Genomic DNA, 18,121 nt, shown 5'->3' on the forward strand with positions numbered 1-18,121 from the left:
ATATGTCACCTTATCTGGAAGGAATTGTTTTACTGTTAATAATCATAGCAGTCATAAGCATTGTAGACTAGATTGACAATGTTCATCAAGGGGAAGATTTTTTTTTTTTGGCCAGTCCTGGGCCTTGGACTCAGGGCCTGAGCACTGTCCCTGGCTTCTTCCCGCTCAAGGCTAGCACTCTGCCACTTGAGCCACAGCGCTGCTTCTGGCCGTTTTCTGTATATGTGGTGCTGGGGAATCGAACCTAGGGCCTCGTGTATCCGAGGCAGGCACTCTTGCCACTAGGCTATATCCCCAGCCCGAAGATTTTTTTTTAAATGAAGAAAGCAAGGGGGTGGTAGATTGGGGAGAGGGAAGGAGGGAAAAATGAGGAAGGGGTAACAAGTATGACAAGAAATGTATATGTATTCACTACCTTAAGTATGTAACTATAACCCCTCTGTACATCATCTTGACAATAAACAAAAAGATACAGAATCAGCCCATATGCCCCTCAGTGGGTGACTGGATCAAGAAAATGTGGCACAGATATGTAATGGAATTCTATGCTTCCATTAGAAAGAATGACACTGCCCCATTCATTAGGAAATGAAAAAGACTTCTATTAGGCCAAGTAAGCTAGACCCAAAGAAACATAGGCTGCATGGTTTCCCTTATTTGAAATAACTAGAATATGTCCATAAATCTACAAGTTAATCCAATGGATAGTAAAAGACAAATAATTACACTTAGACATGATTAATTAAACAGCACTCTAAGCGTTCGCACAGTGAGAACAAAGGAGGATATTCTAGGAGGGGATCACAATGGCTCAATAGCTATGTGTGTAGGACCATATAAAATGATGGTTATTGAAATGAACTCCAAGAAATGGAAACAAGAGTGTTTTTTAAAAAATTGCATTGTTTGCAGTTATTTTTTTCCTTCTCTCCCCCCCCCCCCCTTTGGTTTATTCCCTGTTGTCACTGTTTTTGATATCTGTACCCTTTGTCTTGTTTATTAGTTTATCTGACTTGGGGAAGGGAAGGGGAATCACAGAAATGGTGGGACAAAGGGTGAACCAATTCAACAGTGAAACTCACTAGACACTGTGTTGGAAATGAACTTTACAACTTGAGGGGGGAGGGAAGGAGATCAGAGGTGAAAAAAGTGGGAGAAAGTGAGAGAGGGGTAACACTGTTCAAAAAGAAAAGTACTCATTACCTGATTCATGGAACTGTAACCCTTCTTATATCACCTTAACAGTAACATTTAAATTAAAAAGAAATCTCCAAATCCAGAAAAGAAAAGAGATCAAGATCGTACTGAATTTTGTTTCTGCATCAGAGATCAAGAACTTGGACCGATTTCTCAGGAGAAGCCTGCACTCCGTTTAGAGATCCTGGGACTTAGACCAGAGGCAGATGAGAGGTGGCTGACAGCTATCTGGGCCCCTCAGGTGGGAGCCTTTGACAGGGTTTACAGGAGCACTGCGGGGCCTTTGTGCCTGGCCGGCACCACCCCCTGGCAGGCCCCTCCCTGCTGGCTGGCACAGCCTTTACCTGCCCAGCCCCTGCCACCTCTCACCTCCCGCCTGCAGCTCTGCCCAGCTCCTCATTCTGCTCCAGGAGCAGAAGCTGCAGCACAGCCCACAGCTCCCACCTGTTGTCTGGGGTCCTCCCGGTGGGGGTGGGGGAGTGGCGGCTGATCATTATAACAGGGAGGCTGAATAAGGAACTTGCTGGACGGGGCAGACGGGGAGGGACCTGTCACCACCATCTCCGCCATGGACAGCAGCACCTGGAGCCCCACGGCCACCCCTGCACCTATCCCCACTCATGAGCGCATCCGCAATGCCGCTGACATCTCCGTGATTGTCATCTACTTCGTGGTAGTGATGGCCGTCGGACTGTGGGTATGTAGGGGGCCCTGGGACGCGGGGTGAGGGTACCCCCCCACCCTATGGTGGGATGAGGGGAGGGGGCAGCTGGGAGAAGCTGTAGCCTGGCTTAGCTGAAAGGCATTGATGGGTTCTCACAGAGTCCTCATGGAAATGCCTTGGGAAAGCTGAGAGGGGGCTAAGGGTATGGGGTGAAGGAAGCACTATTATTGTTATTAATTTTATTATTGTTGGTAGTGGGGCTTGAACTTAGGGCCTGGGGCACTCTCCGTCCTTGGGTTTTTTTTTTTTTTTCCTCAAGCCTAGAGCTTTACCACTTTGAGTTCATTGGTCCTTAAGGTAAGAACCTTAAGGACTTTGCGGCCCAGGCTGGCTTTGAACTGCCATCCCCAGATATCTCAGCCTCCAGTGTAGCTAAGATTACAGGTGTGAGCCACCAGCGCCTGGCCAAAGTGTTCTTATTTTTGGAGGGGGGCAAGCAAAGGTGAACGGAAGATTTAAGGGTGCTGAGGGGAGCCTGCCAGGAAGGCCCCAGGGGATGTGGAGAACTGGGGAGCAGACTGGCAGGCAGAAGATTGCATAGAAGGGGACAGAGAAGAAGGGGGGCAGATTTCAGGTGAAGGGAGGGTCTCCTTGGGGACCCTCATAGAAACCCAGTTTCCTTTGGGAGAGAAGCAGCTGTAGAGCTAAAAAGTCCCAGCCTCAGCCAGCTATGGAGAATGCTGATCAAGGCCTCAGCGACTTGGTGTTGGATGGGGGATGTCCCAGGGCCTGGGGTTAAGTTAAAGATGGGGAAACTGGGTGGAGTACTAGGAGAAGTAGGAGAAGGAAGCCTTGAAAGTGGCCAGGTGTTGGGGTGGGGGAAATTAGGAGGAAAGAGGGAGAGGGAGAGAGAGAGAGAGAGAGAGAGAGAGAGCAAAGTGCCTGTGTCTCCCTTGGGACTTGGGACATACCAAACCTGAGAAACTTGTTCTCAGTCCAGGGACTTGGAACGCTCATTAATGACAGATAGTGGCACACCCAACCACTAGAAGACAGATGTGAATATTCCAGAGGTTGTCATGGAGGGGAGAGCAGCAGGCAGACAGGTTGCTGGGATGGCCAGCATTGGACTCTCGCTTAGAGGAGAGAAGGGAGGACTTTAACCCATCCACTGCCATGGAACTTATTTTCAAGGATAAAACGATGTGGAAATGTGGAAGTATTCCTTGGACTCTATCAATATTCCCAGCTTTCTTTCTTTCTTTCTTTCTTTCTTTCTTTCTTTCTTTCTTTCTTTCTTTCTTCTTCTTTCTTTCTTTCTTTCTTTCTCTCTTTCTTTCTTTCTTTCTTTCTTTCTCTCTTTCTTTCTTTCTCTCTCTCTTTCTCTCTTTCTTTCTTTCTTTCTTTCTTTCTTTCTTTCTCTTCTTTCTTTCTTTCTTTCTTTCTTTCTTTCTTTCTTTCTTTCTTTCTTTCTTTCTTTCTTTCTTTTTTCCAGTCCAACTCACCAACTCAGGGTCTAAGCACTGGCTTCTTTTTGCTCAAGGCTAGACTCTACCACTTGAGCAACAGTACCACTTCTGGCTTTTTCTATATATGTGGTACTGAGGAATCGAACCCAGGGCTTCATGTATGTGAGGCAAGCACTCTACCACTAGGCCATATTCCCAGCCTTTTCCCAGCTTTCTTGGCATGGTGGAAAATGTCTATCTAGGAACAAGACTATTTGCTCTGTGTGTGTGTGTGTGTGTGTGTGGCCTTGAACTCAAGGTCTGGACACTGTTTCTGAGCTTTTGTGCTCAAGGCTAGTGCTCTGCCACTTGAACCACTTCTAGCTTTTTGGTGGTGCATGGGAGATAAGTCTCACAAACTTTCCTGCCTGGGCTGGCTTTGAACCTTGATCCTCAGATCTCAGCCTCTTGAATAGCTAGGATTATGTGAGTGAGCCATCAGGGCTTGGCAAGAGGAATTACATTTAATAATGGCTTTCACATAGTTTAAGCCAAATGATGTAGAGTCACTATCTGTAGCCTCAGTTTAGCCAAGTGTGAGCTAAGCACTCGCTGTCCTTGAGTTTTTTTGCTCAGATAAGTTAAGTCTGTATTCTTAGGACCTGCCAAGGATATTATGAGAATTTTTAGAGATGGATTAAAAAACCTTTTGTGAACTCTAATGTACAAACCAACCAACCAACCAACCAACAACAACCCAGAACCACTATTGCCAGGCCCTGGTGACTCATGTCTGTCTGCAATCTTAGTTACTTAGGAGGCTTAGATTTGAGGATCACAGTTCAAAGCCAGCTTAGAGAGAAAAAAGTTCATGAAATGCTTATCTCCAGTTAATTAAACAGTAAAAGTGTGGTTAAAGTGGTAGATTGCTGGCCTTGAGGAAAAAAATCAAAATGTGAGGCCCTGAGTTCAAGTTCCAGTACTGACACAAAAATACAGAACAAAGAATAATTGTCATTTACCTTCCAGGGCATGATCTAGAGGCTGAATAATTGTTGTCATTTTAAGTAAAATGGGCAAAAGCAGTCAGCAGTCAGCATCTTCAAACAACACCACTGACAGGGAAGACAGGAATGAATCTCTATTTAACAGATGAAGAAGTTAAAACCCCCAGTGCCTAGGAATTGCCTTAGATTTTGCAATAGATGTCTTGGTCTTGGAGCCCAGGGATTTTGACCCCTATTTTTCTGGATTTATTTTTTGTCAGTTATGTGGCTTGAATTTGGGGCCTGGATGCTGTCCTTGAGCTCTTCAACTCAAGGCTAATCCTCTACCACTTTGAGCTACAGCACCACTTCCAGTTTTCTGGTGGTTCATTAGAGTCTCATGGACTTTCCTACCTGGGCTGGCTTTGAACTGTGATTCTTAGATCTCAGCCTCCTGAGTAGCTAGAATTATAGGCATGAGCAACTGGTGCCTGGCTAATCCCTGGTTTTTAATAGCACCGGGCTCTCTGCCATGTTGCTTCTTCCCTTACTCATTCCAGTTTGTATGTCCTGGAGTCAAGATATGGAGCCATCATTTGCTAACCCATTTTCCAGACAACCACGGATAGTCTTACTCCTCTTAACCAATCTCATTTTTGTTCAATCCTGCTGGTGCTTACTTTTTTTTTTTTTTTTTTACTATGTTTGCACTTTTGAAATATCTGTAAATTGGTACCACTTGTCTTGTTAAACGCTCCTTAACAAGCTGCTAGTATTTGTCTACATTTAATCTTTCTCCATTAGTCAGTGTTTCTGGACCCTGATTATTTAAATGCTGGATTTCTTCTAATCAACAATCCTCATGTATGTATGTATGTATGTATGTATGTATGTATGTAGGTAGGTAGGTTGGTTGTAGGGCTTGAACTTAGGGCCTAGGACTGTCCCTGAGCTCTTTTGCTCAAGGCTAACACTGTACTATTTTGAGCCACAACTCCACTTCCAGTTTTTAAGTGGTTAATTGGAGATAAGAGTCTCATGGGGATTTTTCTTCCTGAGTTAGCTTTGAACCACGATCCTCAGATCTCAGCCTCCTGAGTAGCTAGGATAATAGGCATGAGCCACCAGTGCCCAGTAACAGTCTTCTTTTTTGCCTTTTTAAGGGGGGGGGTGGGGAGAGTGACAGTACTAGGGCTTGGACCCAGGGTCTTGTGTTCTCACTTGACTTTTTTACTCAAAGCTGTTGCTCTATCACTTGAGCTATAGCTCTACTTCTCCTGAGTAGCTAGGGCTACAGGTGTGTGCTTCTTCTCCATCTCTGTCTCCTTCTATTCTTCTTCCTCTTCCTTCCTTCTCCTCCCTCTCCTCCTCCTCCTCCTCCTCCTCCTCCTCCTCCTACTCCTCCTCCTCCTCCTCCTCCTCCTCCTCCTCCTCCTCTTCTTCTTCTTCTCCTTCTTCTTCTTCTTCTTCTTCTTCTTCTTCTTCTTCTTCTTCTTCTTCTTCTTCTTCTTCTTCTTCTTCTTCTTCTTCTTCTTCTTCTTCTTCTTCTTCTTCTTCTTCTTCTTCTTCTTCTTCTTCTTCTTCTTCTTCTTCTTCTTCTTCTTCTTCTTCTTCTTCTTCTTCTTCTTCTTCCTCCTGCCTTCCTCTTGCTCCTGTTCTCTTCCTTCTCCTTCTTCTTGTCTGGTCCTGGCTTGAACTCAGGGCCTGGGCTTTGTTCTTGAGCTTTTTTTTTTTTTTTTTGCTCAAGGCCAGTGCTCTATCACTCTATCACAACTCCACGTCTGGTTTTTTGGTGGTTAATGGGAAATAAGAGTATCACAGACTTTCCTGCCAGGGCTGGCTTGGAATAGGGATTCTTAGATCTCAACCTCCAGAGTAGTCAGGGTTACAGGCATGAGCCATCAGCACCCAGCCTGAGCTTATTCGTGCTGAGAGATTTCGTTAAGCTCTCTTGCAATTTCCTTATGGCAGGAGTTGTTAAAAACGATTTCCATGGTCCAAGTCGGACACAGCTTGTTTTTGGATGTCCCACAGCCTTAGAAAAATCTTTTTTTAAAAAACACCTTTAAAGTTATTAAAAATAGGAAAAAACAAAATGAATAGAGAACATGTAGCAGAGATTATGTGAATCCCACAAAACCTGAAGTATTTTCCACAAGGTCCTTTTACTTGTGGCTCAGATGAACGCATACACAGTTGTATTGTTGATGCCTGAATTGTAATGGCTGTAGAATCAATATGAACATTCAATGCCTGTTCTGGAATTGTTTCTGGAGAACTTCAACCTTTTCCTTTGAAAGTGAACATTAGGATCAGAGATGGTGACCAAAAGGCAATCAGATGAATCAGTATCAGAGCTGGGATTCAAATCCAAGCCTTAGGAGGCCAAAGAAGATGCTCTTTATTTATTTTTTATTGGGATACTCTTCACCTTCCTTAAAGAGACTATCTTTTTTTTTTGGGAAAATCTTCTTTTTTTGTTCTTTCTACCCCTGTATTCAAGTGACTATCTCTAAGTTATGTTAAATTCCTTCTTTCCTTACGTGTTCTCATAATGATAGGGGCCTGAAGTTTTATTCTGTCTTCATCCTTACACATGTTGCCTTACACATGTAAAGTGACTTACACATGTCACCTTTATTTATTTTTACATTTTTAAGCTCAGTATTACTTACTTGTACAGGGAATTTCATTTCGGTATGTTTATACATGCAAACAATGAACCTTGGCCAGGCTCAACTCTTTCTCTGTTACTCTCTTCTCCCTTCCACATTCCCTAAATCAAACATCTCTCTTGTGAACCATCTGACAAAGTTATTTCAGTAAGTTATAAACAGACTTCACACGAGTATATCTAGCAGAAATTTTCTCCAGTGGCACAATAAATTCTCATCTTGAGGCAACAGTGACTGACAGGAAGTCCTTCCTAGCACCCAACTCAGACTTGACCTCTATTTTATTTATTTGTTTGTTTATATATGCATTTATGTCAGTCCTGGGCCTTGAACTCTGGGCATGGCATTATCCCTAAGCTTCTTTTGCTCAAGGCTAGCATTTTACCACTTGAGCTGCAACAGCACCGCTTCTGGCTTTTTCTGTGACTCACTGGAGATAAGAGTCTCACAGACCTTCCTACCCAGGCTGGCTTTGAATGGTGATCCTCAGATCTCAGCCTCCTGAGCAGCTAGTATTACAGGTGTGAGCCACCGGCGCCTTGCTCTCCCACTTCATGAATTGGAAGACAATGGTCATACCAGAGTCTTCTCCAGGCCCAATATCTCCTTTTTAACCTGTTCTTGATTTAAACATAGGTTTTAAACTCCGTTTAGCTCCATGATGTTATCATTTCATTAAGAAAAGAAAAAAGAAAGAAAAACCCAAAACACATGAGTCAGTAGTTTTGCAAAAGAAGAGCTCAGGAAGCCCTTAGTCCTTGCCATTTTAGGTCCCTCCTCACCCAGCACTAGGGTGGATCACATCATGATCTTGTCATGATTTGCCGAGGGGGATCTGGAACTTTGGAATTTCCTTTGTATCATTCTTCATCATAAGACAATACCTTTCCAGGCACACTGACTGGGTATTATCAGAGATTAAAAATGTGTAATATGGTAACACAAAGTAAAACAACAGCAACAATAAAGTAAGGGCTTTGAAGGTAGAAATGGAGTTCTCTGGGTGTTCAGAGGAGGGAGATTTTTGTGTTTGGAGGACACAGGGGAGATTTCCCTGGGAGAGTTCAGGTAAACATTCACAAGGAAGATGGGATTTGAGGGTAGGGATGATCTGGACATGTAGAGATGATAAGATGATCATTTTACAGAATACTTCCACCTCCTTACTTTTTGCCCATCCCTAAGACTTTTTTTTGGGTCAGTCATGGGGTTTGAACTCAGGGCCTGGGTTCTGTCCTTGAACATTTCTTCTTAAGGCTAGCAGTCTACCATTTCTGAGCCACAGCTCCACTTCCAGTTTTCTGGTGGTTAATTGGAGAGAAGAGTCTCATGGACTTGCCTGATGGAGCTGGCTTCAAACCTTGATCCTCAGATCTTAGCCTCCTAAGTAGCTAGGATTATAGACATGATCCACCAGCACCTGGGTTTAATTTTTTTCCCTGAATTATTCCAGCTCCACCATCTAAACTCTGCTTTCCCATCTTTCTCCAAGTTTTACATTACTGAAACCAGGTGAGAAATATTTTCATATGGGTCCCAAGCCCACTTTTTCTGTCTTTCCAACCATGACTGGTATTAATCAACCTTCTTGGACTTTAGAATGACCTTTTCCCTGCCAACTTCTGGAAGCTGAGTTCTTACAGTTTATTTCTGTTTCCTCTCTAGCTACCTTCTCTGGATATTTCTTCTTAGATATTTTGATCATCTTGCTATTCCCAGGAAAACTACTACGGAGCTTTCGGCGTATGTCCTGAGGAAGTGACAACCCTGCCAAGCATTCAGAGAGTCCTCAGACATGCCCTTCCTGCTACTTTCTGGGATGCAGGGGTACCCAGCACAATCTGTTGATTGATTGTATGCAGAAAGGTCCTGCTTTATGAAGGACTATGGCCAATAGGGCTTTACGCTCTGAACTCTACCAGATCTGTTACCAGACCTGTTGCAGACATGTTTGCTGAATGAAAAGAGTTTGTTACTGCCTGAAATGCCACCATCAGAAGTGAATTCCTTTGGATCAGTGATGTTCTTTAGCTTCTGTTGTCCCTTTGGAAGATACAAACACCACTGATAGATGCAAATTACCAGTCAGTGATTTTTCAAGAACCTTCTTGAATGCCTGCTAATAACAAGTGTAGTCATTGCTAAAGAGTAGCTAGTGACCAAGAGAGAGGAAGGGGAAGAGGGCAAGAGACCTAAGGCAGAGACATGGTCCCCATTTTGTGCTGGAGCACTGGGCCTGGGCTTGAGTATGACTTGTATCAGCAATAAACTACAGGCTGATGGGTGACAATTCCATTGGCACCATGAGAAATTTTGGTCATCATGTATTGATGATACATGCCATTTTTTTTTCTTCTTCCAAATTTTCAGTGGCTCTCTGTGGCCTGTGAAAAAAGCCTGAGCTGCAGTGTCACTTCTCTGCCTCGCCTCCATTCTTGTGTGACAGCTAGCACCAGCGGCTGACATTCTGCCAACACTCTTACAGTAGTTACAATCATCACAGAGTAAGGATTCCTGCATTCCTACTATACTCTCAGGGTAAAAGCTTTGAATTGGGTTTGAATGTCTGGCCCTCTATGTAATATTTATACCCACCCTTTGCATTCTTATGGCATTTTTCACTTTTTTTTTGTCTGTTGTGAGGCTTTGTACCTGAGCTCTTCAGCTCAAGGCTAGTACTCTAGCACTTGAGCCACAGCACCACTTCTGGTTTTCTGGTGGTAAATTGGAGACAAGAGTCTCATGGACTTTCCTTCCTGGACTGGATTTGAACCTTGATCCTCAGATCTCAGCCTCCTGAGCAGCTAGGATCACAGGTGTAAGAAAAAAATAATAGCACATGGCCATTTGTCATGTTTTTGTTATTAGCTTTGTTGAGATACAATTTATATATCATATAGTTTTTTTTTTTTTGAGGGGATGGTACAGGATATTGAACCGAGGGCCTCATCCATGGTAGGCAAATGCTCAACCACTTGAGCCATGCTACCAGCCCTTCTGCTTTTTCTTTTGCCTTTCAGCTAGGCTTTTGCTCATATTACCTGGGATTGGTTTTCAATTCTCAAACCTCCTGACTCTGCCTTTCAACAGCTGGGATTACAGGCATGTACCACCACATCCAGCCCCATCTAGTACTTTTTTTTTTTTTTTTTTGGCCAGTCCTGGGCCTTGGACTCCGGGCCTGAGCACTGTCCCTGGCTTCTTCCCGCTCAAGGCTAGCACTCCGCCACTTGAGCCACAGCGCCGCTTCTGGCCGTTTTCTGTATATGTGGTGCTGGGGAATCGAACCTAGGGCCTCGTGTATCCGAGGCAGGCACTCTTGCCACTAGGCTATATCCCCAGCCCCCCATCTAGTACTTTTTAAAAGCATGGTATTTCATTAGGTACCTTGATATAGTTGTAAGAATGGCACATAAAGTTTCATTTCCCCTTGTCTGACACATTAATAAACACATTTGGTAGAGTGACCAACTGGCTTGAAGCTCCACAGTAACCCAAGAACAGTGCTAGCTGTCCGACAAACTGTTCAAGACTTCTGAATCTCAGTTTCCTTGTAGGCCCCTGCCTCTTGGAGCTGACTGTTGTTGAGTCTCCAGAAAAATGAGGGCTGTGCAAATGTTTCAGAAGAGAGTGGGTTACAGAAAGTACCAGTGTATAGGGAGGTGTGGCCTTTTGCCAGACAAGGTCACTCTTCTGGTTTTCTATTAAAATTTTGATTCTTTCTTCCCCAGGCTATGTTTTCCACTAACCGAGGAACTGTTGGAGGTTTCTTCTTGGCAGGGCGCAGTATGGTTTGGTGGCCGGTAAGTTTGTTTGTTTTTGAGATGTTTGTTTAACTATGAGACTTCTGTTAGGGACTCATTTTCTTCCTGGTGTTGGGTGATGGTGAGTCTTTCTTCTCACCTGGATACTTGATAATGGGTCCTCTGCTTAGCAAGTCTCCAGTGGATCCTTAATTTCTTTTAATACTTTAAATATGCCCTTCTTGAGGTAAAGCATTTCTTTTTTTGCTTCATTTTATGTAATCTTTTTTTTTTTTGCCATTCCTGGGGCTTGAGCACTGTCCCTGAGCTTCTTTTGCTCAAGGCTAGCACTCTACCACTTGACCCACAGCACCACTTCTGGATTTTTCTGTGTATGTGGTGCTGAGGAATCGAATCGAGGGCTTCATGCATGCCAGGCAAGCACTCCATCACTAAGCCACACCCCCAGCCCCTATTTAATCTATTTTACTTGGCATAATTTCTTACATGCAACTAAAGACATTTTATTTAAAAATGAATAAAACAATTAAAAATAACTAAGATATAGCATTTTAAAATCTCTAAACTCTTAGAAAATGAAAAATATACTTGGTAATAATCCATGACTCAGAGAGAAAAGTTCTTAAAGGGAACTGAAGAAATTTACTGAGCTGAACAAACATGAACATATACACAAATTAAAAATGTCACCATGATGGCAATTTATAGCAGTAGATGCTTGTATTAGAAATTTCAGCTGTTCTCGGTAGAACAGTTGCTAGGGATAACTAGTTAGGTTCCTCTAAATAATATCTTTAAAAAATAAATTTATTGTAAAGGTGATATACAGAAGGGTTACCATTATATAAGTCAGATATTGAGCATATTTCTTTTCAAAGTGTTACCTCTTCCCTCATTTTCTCCCCCCACCCACATCCTTAATTTCTTGTGATAACCTGTTGATAAATAAGGTTTAAAATCATTGAAGGGAGAAATAAAGGCACAGTTTGCAAGATAGGCAGTTTGGAGAAACAAAAAGAACACTTTTGCATGAATCTGGGTTCCCATTTCTCTATCTACAACATGGGATTGAGCCAGACACTGGTGGTTCACACCTGTAATCCTAGCTAGTTAGGAGGCTAAGAGCTGAGGATCAAAGTTTGAAGCCAGCCAGGGCAGACAATTCAGAGTGACTTTGTTTCTAATTAGCCCGCAAAAAGTCAGCTGGAAGCATGACTCAGATGGTAGAGTACCAATTGTGAGTGAAGCAAGCTGAACAAGAGCACAGGTCCTGAGTTCAAGGCCTGGTTAAAAAAAAAAGATTGAATTTTACCTTTTAAGAGTGTTCCAAGGGGCTGGGGATATGGCCTAGTGGCAAGAGTGCTTGCCTCGTATACATGAGGCCCTGGGTTCGATTCCCCAGCACCACATATACAGAAAATGGCCGGAAGGGGCGCTGTGGCTCAAGTGGCAGAGTGCTAGCCTTGAGCAAGAAGAAGCCAGGGACAGTGCTCAGTCCCTGAGTCCAAGCCCCAGGACTGGCCAAAAAAAAAAAAAAAAAAAAAAAGAGTGTTCCAAGAATTGAAGATGCCTTTTGTTTGTTTGTAAGAAGAAAACTCAGGGCCTTGTACTTACTAGGCAGGCACTCAACCACTTAAGCCATTCTTTCAGCCTTCTTTTTTTTCCCAGATAGGGTCTTGTGTTGTTTTCCTGAGCTAGCCTCAAACCATTAGTTGCCTGATTTTTGCCGCCAGAGTTGCTGGGATTACAAGCATAAGTCACCAGCACTAAGCTTGATCCCATTTCATAGACATAGAAGAGGAAACTCAGATTCATCTGAAATTGCTTCAAACCACGATCTTGATCTCAGAATCCCAAGTATCTAGGATTACAGAGATGAGCTGTTAGTATCTGGCTCATTCATGTTTTACTATTTGTGTGTGCTAGTCCTGGGGCTTGAAGTCAGGGCCTGGGCAATGTTCTTGAGCTTTTGTGCTCAAGGCTAATCCTTTACCACTTGAGCTACAGCTCTACTCCCAGTTCAAATGGGGATAAGAGTCTCACAGACATTTCTACCCAGCTGGCTTTGAACTGCGATCCTCACATCTCAGCTTCCTGAGGAACTAGGATTCCAGGTGTGAGCCCCTGTGCCCAGGCCTTGTCTTTTATTCTTGTTAGCTAGGAATACTGGGTGGATGCTGATTTTGGTGGTAAGTCCCTCATGGAGGTCTCCTTTACCCTTTGATGGGTCCAGGCATGTGAAGAGAGGCTTCCTTCTGGTTTTGTGTCATGCTCTAGACTTCGTTACTTTCCTAAAAGCAGATATTGAAGATCCATCTTTGATCTCAAAGTTCAAGGCAAGACTGGGGGCATCCAGAGCTTTCAGTCTGATAAAGAACCACTGGTTCCACAGGCTATTTAAAATGAAGTTGAAATGATGGAAAATAAAAAATAAAATTGACTTCCCTGAGCACATAGCCACATTTCAAGGTAGCACTGCAGATTTTAGATACTGGGCAGTGATGATCTTGACCATTTCTTTATTGTAGCACATTCTATTGCATAGGGCCTTTATATGGGTGGGAAATTTGATGAATTAGAATGGAACAGGAACTTGCCATTTAATTATAGTTTTTAGGATTTAAATGATGATTATTAATTATTATTATTATTATTTTATCGGTCATGGGGTTTGAACTCTGGGCCTGGACTCTGTCTCTGAGCTCTACCACTTGAGCCATAGCACCACTTCTGGTTTTGTGGTGGTTAATTGGAGATAAGAGTCTCATGGACTTTCCTGTTTGGGCTGGCTTTGAATGGCAATCCTCAGATCTCAGCCTCCTGAGTAGCTAGGATTACAGATGTGAGCCACTGGTGCCTGGCAACACATTACATCATGGCCAGCAGTGATATCTTCCTTCTGGTTAGTGCCTGAGTTTGGCTTGCCACTGAGGGTTGGTTGATGAGAGAGATTAACTTTCCCTGAGCAGGTGGGGCTCAGTGGTTTATGTGGGCTTTCCCATGGGTTTTGTTTTCCTTACGCACAGCTCAGGATTGGATTATTCTCACCAATAGAAACACCATTCTTCTTTTGTGTAGAAGTTATTGCTTTCTTATTGAAGGTGACATACAATGCTTCTGCCAGAGGTAGCTTGTGTCATTACATAAATGGTTTCTAAGGCTTGGTCAGGTCTTAGAACCACAGGAGATAAGGTAGGTATACAGTGACTGGTTAGTGGCTAGCAAATGGACTGCTAAGAAATGAGAGGGGAGCATTTCCCTTAAGTTGCCAAGGCAACTTTCCCACTGCAACTCTTTCTGGTAGACAGCTCTTGGCAGCCTCCAGTAATGGAAACGAGTGGTGGGTATCTGAGACCATGACCATTGAGCTGTGTAGATTTAACTGCCAATCTATGGATCATGTAAACTAATTAACACAGCTTACATGAGTGATCTGTTTATACCACTGCAAAATCATCAATTCCAGTGATACACTCTCTACATTTTAAAATAAAACAATGATTTACAGTAGTATGAATGAATCAGTATATATACACAGAAGTTATGTTAATATTTCACTTCTTTTTTTTGTGCTGTCCCTTGGAGATTGAACTCAGTTCTTCAGCACTTTTGTCTGGCTATTTCTGATAAAGATAGATGCTCTCTACCACTTGTGCCATACCACCACTTCCAGTTTTTGTTTTTTGTTTTTGTTTTTTTGGTTAACTGGAGTCTCACAGACTTTTCTGCCTGGCCTAATACTGAATCTCAATCTTTAGGTCTTTAGACTCTTGAATAGCTAAGACGACAGATGTGAGCCACCAGAGCTCACTTTAGTATTTTTTAGAACCAAGCAATGGCAGTCTATAGCATAAGTAGCAATGTTATTTTTTTTAAATTTCTTCATGTGATATATGTCTTCATGGTGATGAGTGTCTTAGACTCAATCAAATATATTTGTTGAACTTGGGGCCTCACACTTGCTTGGCTTTTTTGTATTTATTTATTGCTATTTTTCGCAGTTGTTGCTCTACCACTTAAGTCATGCCTTTAGTCCAGATTTTTTCTGGTTAATTGGAGATAAGAATATCTTTGATTCATCTGCCTGGGCTGGCTTAGAATCTTGATCCTCAGATCTCAGCCTCCCGAGTGGCTAGGATTACAGGTGTCATCATCATACAGGTGTCATTGTTTCCAATGTAGGGGGAGTAGACAGAAAGTTCCAGAAGAGAGTTCCAGGGTATTTATGGGAAGGAAGGAAGGAAGGAAGGAAGGAAGTTCTGGTAGGGCCCTGGGTTGATAACCTGAGGTAGGAAGGACTCCAGAAAAGCAGAGAAACCAGAGAGAGCTTTTCAGAGGAGAGAGGTTGGAGGCAGTAGGCAGTCCTTGATTTGGGGGTGGGGTGGAGGCTATGGCAAAAATCCAGGAGCTCAGGAGAAAGGCCTTGTCCCTAAAGTTATTCTTCAAGAGAGAGGCTGTGCCTTGGACAAAAGTGAGGGGCAGTCTGAGGGGTGGGACAGGGCCTCTGTAGCTGAAATTGCAAGAGGAATGAACTTTGGGTGGGAGGCAGGCACGGAGGCCTTCAGGAGTTTGAGTTGAGCTTGAGTCAAGCAAGCTCCACTGACTACTCACTTGCAACCATGACATGGTGCTGATGTAACCAAGCATTGGCGAGTGGGTCAGGATTTCCCTTGTCTGTGGCTCTGTGGTTTGGCTCCTTGCTCTAAGGAGTTTGGGTGTCATTGGAGGACAATGGGAGTGAAGGAAGATGAGGAAGTTCACAGCAGAGCCGTGTAGGGGAATTCCCCACGCCTTGGCAGCAGGAATGACTAAGAAGCCAGGCCCCAGTCACACATGGGGCCCAGGCCAGAGGAGGGCTGGGCTTCTGGAAGGAGGTTGGTGGTACTTTTACCTTGGCAGAGCTGGCTCCATAGGAATGTCAGGTTTCACAGGACTGAGCCAACCCGCCGATCATCCCCTGACACTCAGAAGCAAGCATTCCAAAGGGCAGAGAGTGGGAACCATGCAGAGAGCCAAAGGATTTGGCCTTGTCCACTTTGTGACCCAGGGTAATTCATTAAAGCACTCTGAATCTCAAGAGAGGCTCTAATGGGAGACAGTCAGATGAGGGGATCACCAAGGCTCTTTTCAGAGCTAAAATGCCAAGATTCTAGCAGGCAGGGCAGGGGCACACATGCAAGAAATGAGTGCAGGCATGACATCTACTCAGTCTCTCAGCAGCAAGGATCTTGAAGAAATAAAGGACTGAGTGTGGTTGTGCATACCTATAATCCCGACACTCAGGATGCTGAAGCAGGAGGATCACTAGTGAGCTGCGTAGTGTCTCAAAGAAAGCAAAACAAAACATAACACACCAAAGTACAACGTCAGAACAAACAGAACCACATGTTTTTCAAAAGCCAGAAATAATTTATTTTCCTTGTTATCAAACAATTATCCAAAAACAACATATTGCTGTGTTTTAGGGTATGGGTCGAGAAACTTTTTTTGCAAATGTCCAGATAGTAAATGTTCCCATCTTTGTAGCTGTGTGATTATGCTCCTTATTCAACTATGCTGATAGGGTGTGAAAATACCCACAGGATGTAGATGAATGTGGTTTGTGTTCTAATGAAATGTTATTTGCAAAAACAGATCTTTTGTTTTTGGTGCTGGTCGTAGGGTTTGGACTCAGATCCTGTGTCCTGAGCACTGTCCCTGAGGTTTTTGGTTTTTTTTTTCCCTCAAGACTAGCCACTCTATCCTTTGAGCCACAGCCCCACTTATGGCCTTTTGGTAGTTAATTGGAGGTAAGAATTTTACAGACTTTCCTGCCCGAGCCAGCTTCAAACCTCAATCCTCAGATCTCAGCCTCCTGAGTAGCTAGGATTACAGGCATGAGCTATAGGCACCTGGCAGATTTGTTGATTTGAAAACACATGTTCCGTCTCAGAGCAGTGCCTGCCAGTAAACTCTCAGATTTCTTCTTTTTTAAAATTCCATGTTCTTTTTTTCTTTCAACTGGAACCTTTTGAAAGATTGTCACACTCCTTACCTGATTGAAGGCTCAGTGTTGTAGCTGTTAAGTACAGTAAAGATGATGATTAACTTCATTGCCAGCCCAAGAACAAAGATAAGGACCCGGCAGGGACTCCTTCTGCTCTTCCAATTGCCTAGGTCTCTTCCTTTTCCTCTTTAAAATGGAAATTTACGAGGCTAGTAGGTGTGGCCTAAAGGTTAACAAGAAAATCAAGAGCTTTTTAAAAATTGTTTAAAAACTCATGCTATACAAAGACCTGGATGGAAATGATCCTTGAGTAAAGAGGCAGCTTTTCGAAGTTTGAAAACTAAACTAACCTTGAGTTTTAAAACCTAAAGAACTGGCCAGGTGCTGGGGGCTCATGCCTGAGATCTTAGCTACACAGGAGGCTGAGATCTGAGGATTGTGATTTGAAGCCAGGCTGGGCAGGAAAGTCCATGAGACTCTTACCTCCAATTAAGCACCCACAAAGCTGGAAATTGAAGAGAGGCTCCAAGTGCATGATAGCCTTGTGGAAAAAACTGAGGGACAGTGCTTAGGGCCTGAGTTTCAGCCTCAGGACTAGCACATGCTTGTGTGTACGTATGTGTTTGCACATACACATGTGTGCACATATACACAACACACCCTAAAAATACGAAAACAGCCATATATGATGGCACTACAGGGCCCAAAGAACATCTTTGGTAGGTCTAAGCTAGGTAGAAGATCATGAAAGCGAAAGGAAGACAGAGACCCAGGGCAAATAGACACAGGAGAGGCAGAAAACAGTAAGGGAGAAAGCTCCAGGAAGAAGTGAGATGGAGAGACCAGTAGTTGCTTATTTAAAAGCCTGGGAGATGTAATTAGTGCCTCTTTTGACACCCTATGCCCTTAGGTCCGCTCCTGTTCCAATGGCTTTCATTTATATGGCTCTATTTGTGTCCTTATTTATCCCAGTGGTCCATTATCAAGGCCTAATACTTTCTATCTTTCTGTGTGTGTGGTGTTTGTGTGTGTGTGTGTGGGAGTGTGCATGTATATATGTTTGTGTGTGCCAGTGCTGGAGCTTGAACTCAGGGTCTCATGCTTTTGGTTGTTTTTTTCACTCAATGTCTGGTGCTCTACCACTTGATCCACGGCTCCACTTCCATTTTTGCTGGTTAATTGTAGATAAGAGTCACATGGGCTTTTCCTCTTGAGCGGCTTTGAGCCTTAATCCTCATCTTTCAGCCTCTTGAGTAGCCAGGATTACAGGCATGAGCCATCAGTGCCTGGTTTCTTCTTTTTGAGACAGTGTCTCAATATATAGCCCAGGTTGGCCTTGAATTCATGATCCTTTTGTTTCAGTCTCCTGAGCTCTTGGATTACAGGTATGTGCCACCACAC

General features: G+C 43.5%; 1 protein-coding gene across 1 annotated transcript in view; it reads left to right on the plus strand.

The window, feature by feature from the left end:
• The first annotated feature begins 1,563 nt into the window (after window positions 1-1,563).
• Slc5a1 (solute carrier family 5 member 1) overlaps window positions 1,564-18,121 on the plus strand; it is a 66,858-nt gene continuing 50,300 nt past the window's right edge. The window contains exons 1-2 of the mRNA XM_048343370.1: window positions 1,564-1,894; window positions 10,702-10,773. Of these exons, the coding sequence (XP_048199327.1) occupies window positions 1,766-1,894; window positions 10,702-10,773 (201 nt within the window). The 5' untranslated portion in view covers window positions 1,564-1,765. The remainder of the gene's footprint in view (window positions 1,895-10,701; window positions 10,774-18,121) is intronic.

The sequence above is a fragment of the Perognathus longimembris genome, chromosome 3 (assembly GCF_023159225.1).
Source record: "Perognathus longimembris pacificus isolate PPM17 chromosome 3, ASM2315922v1, whole genome shotgun sequence".
In the NCBI taxonomy this organism is placed as follows: Eukaryota; Metazoa; Chordata; class Mammalia; order Rodentia; family Heteromyidae; genus Perognathus; species Perognathus longimembris.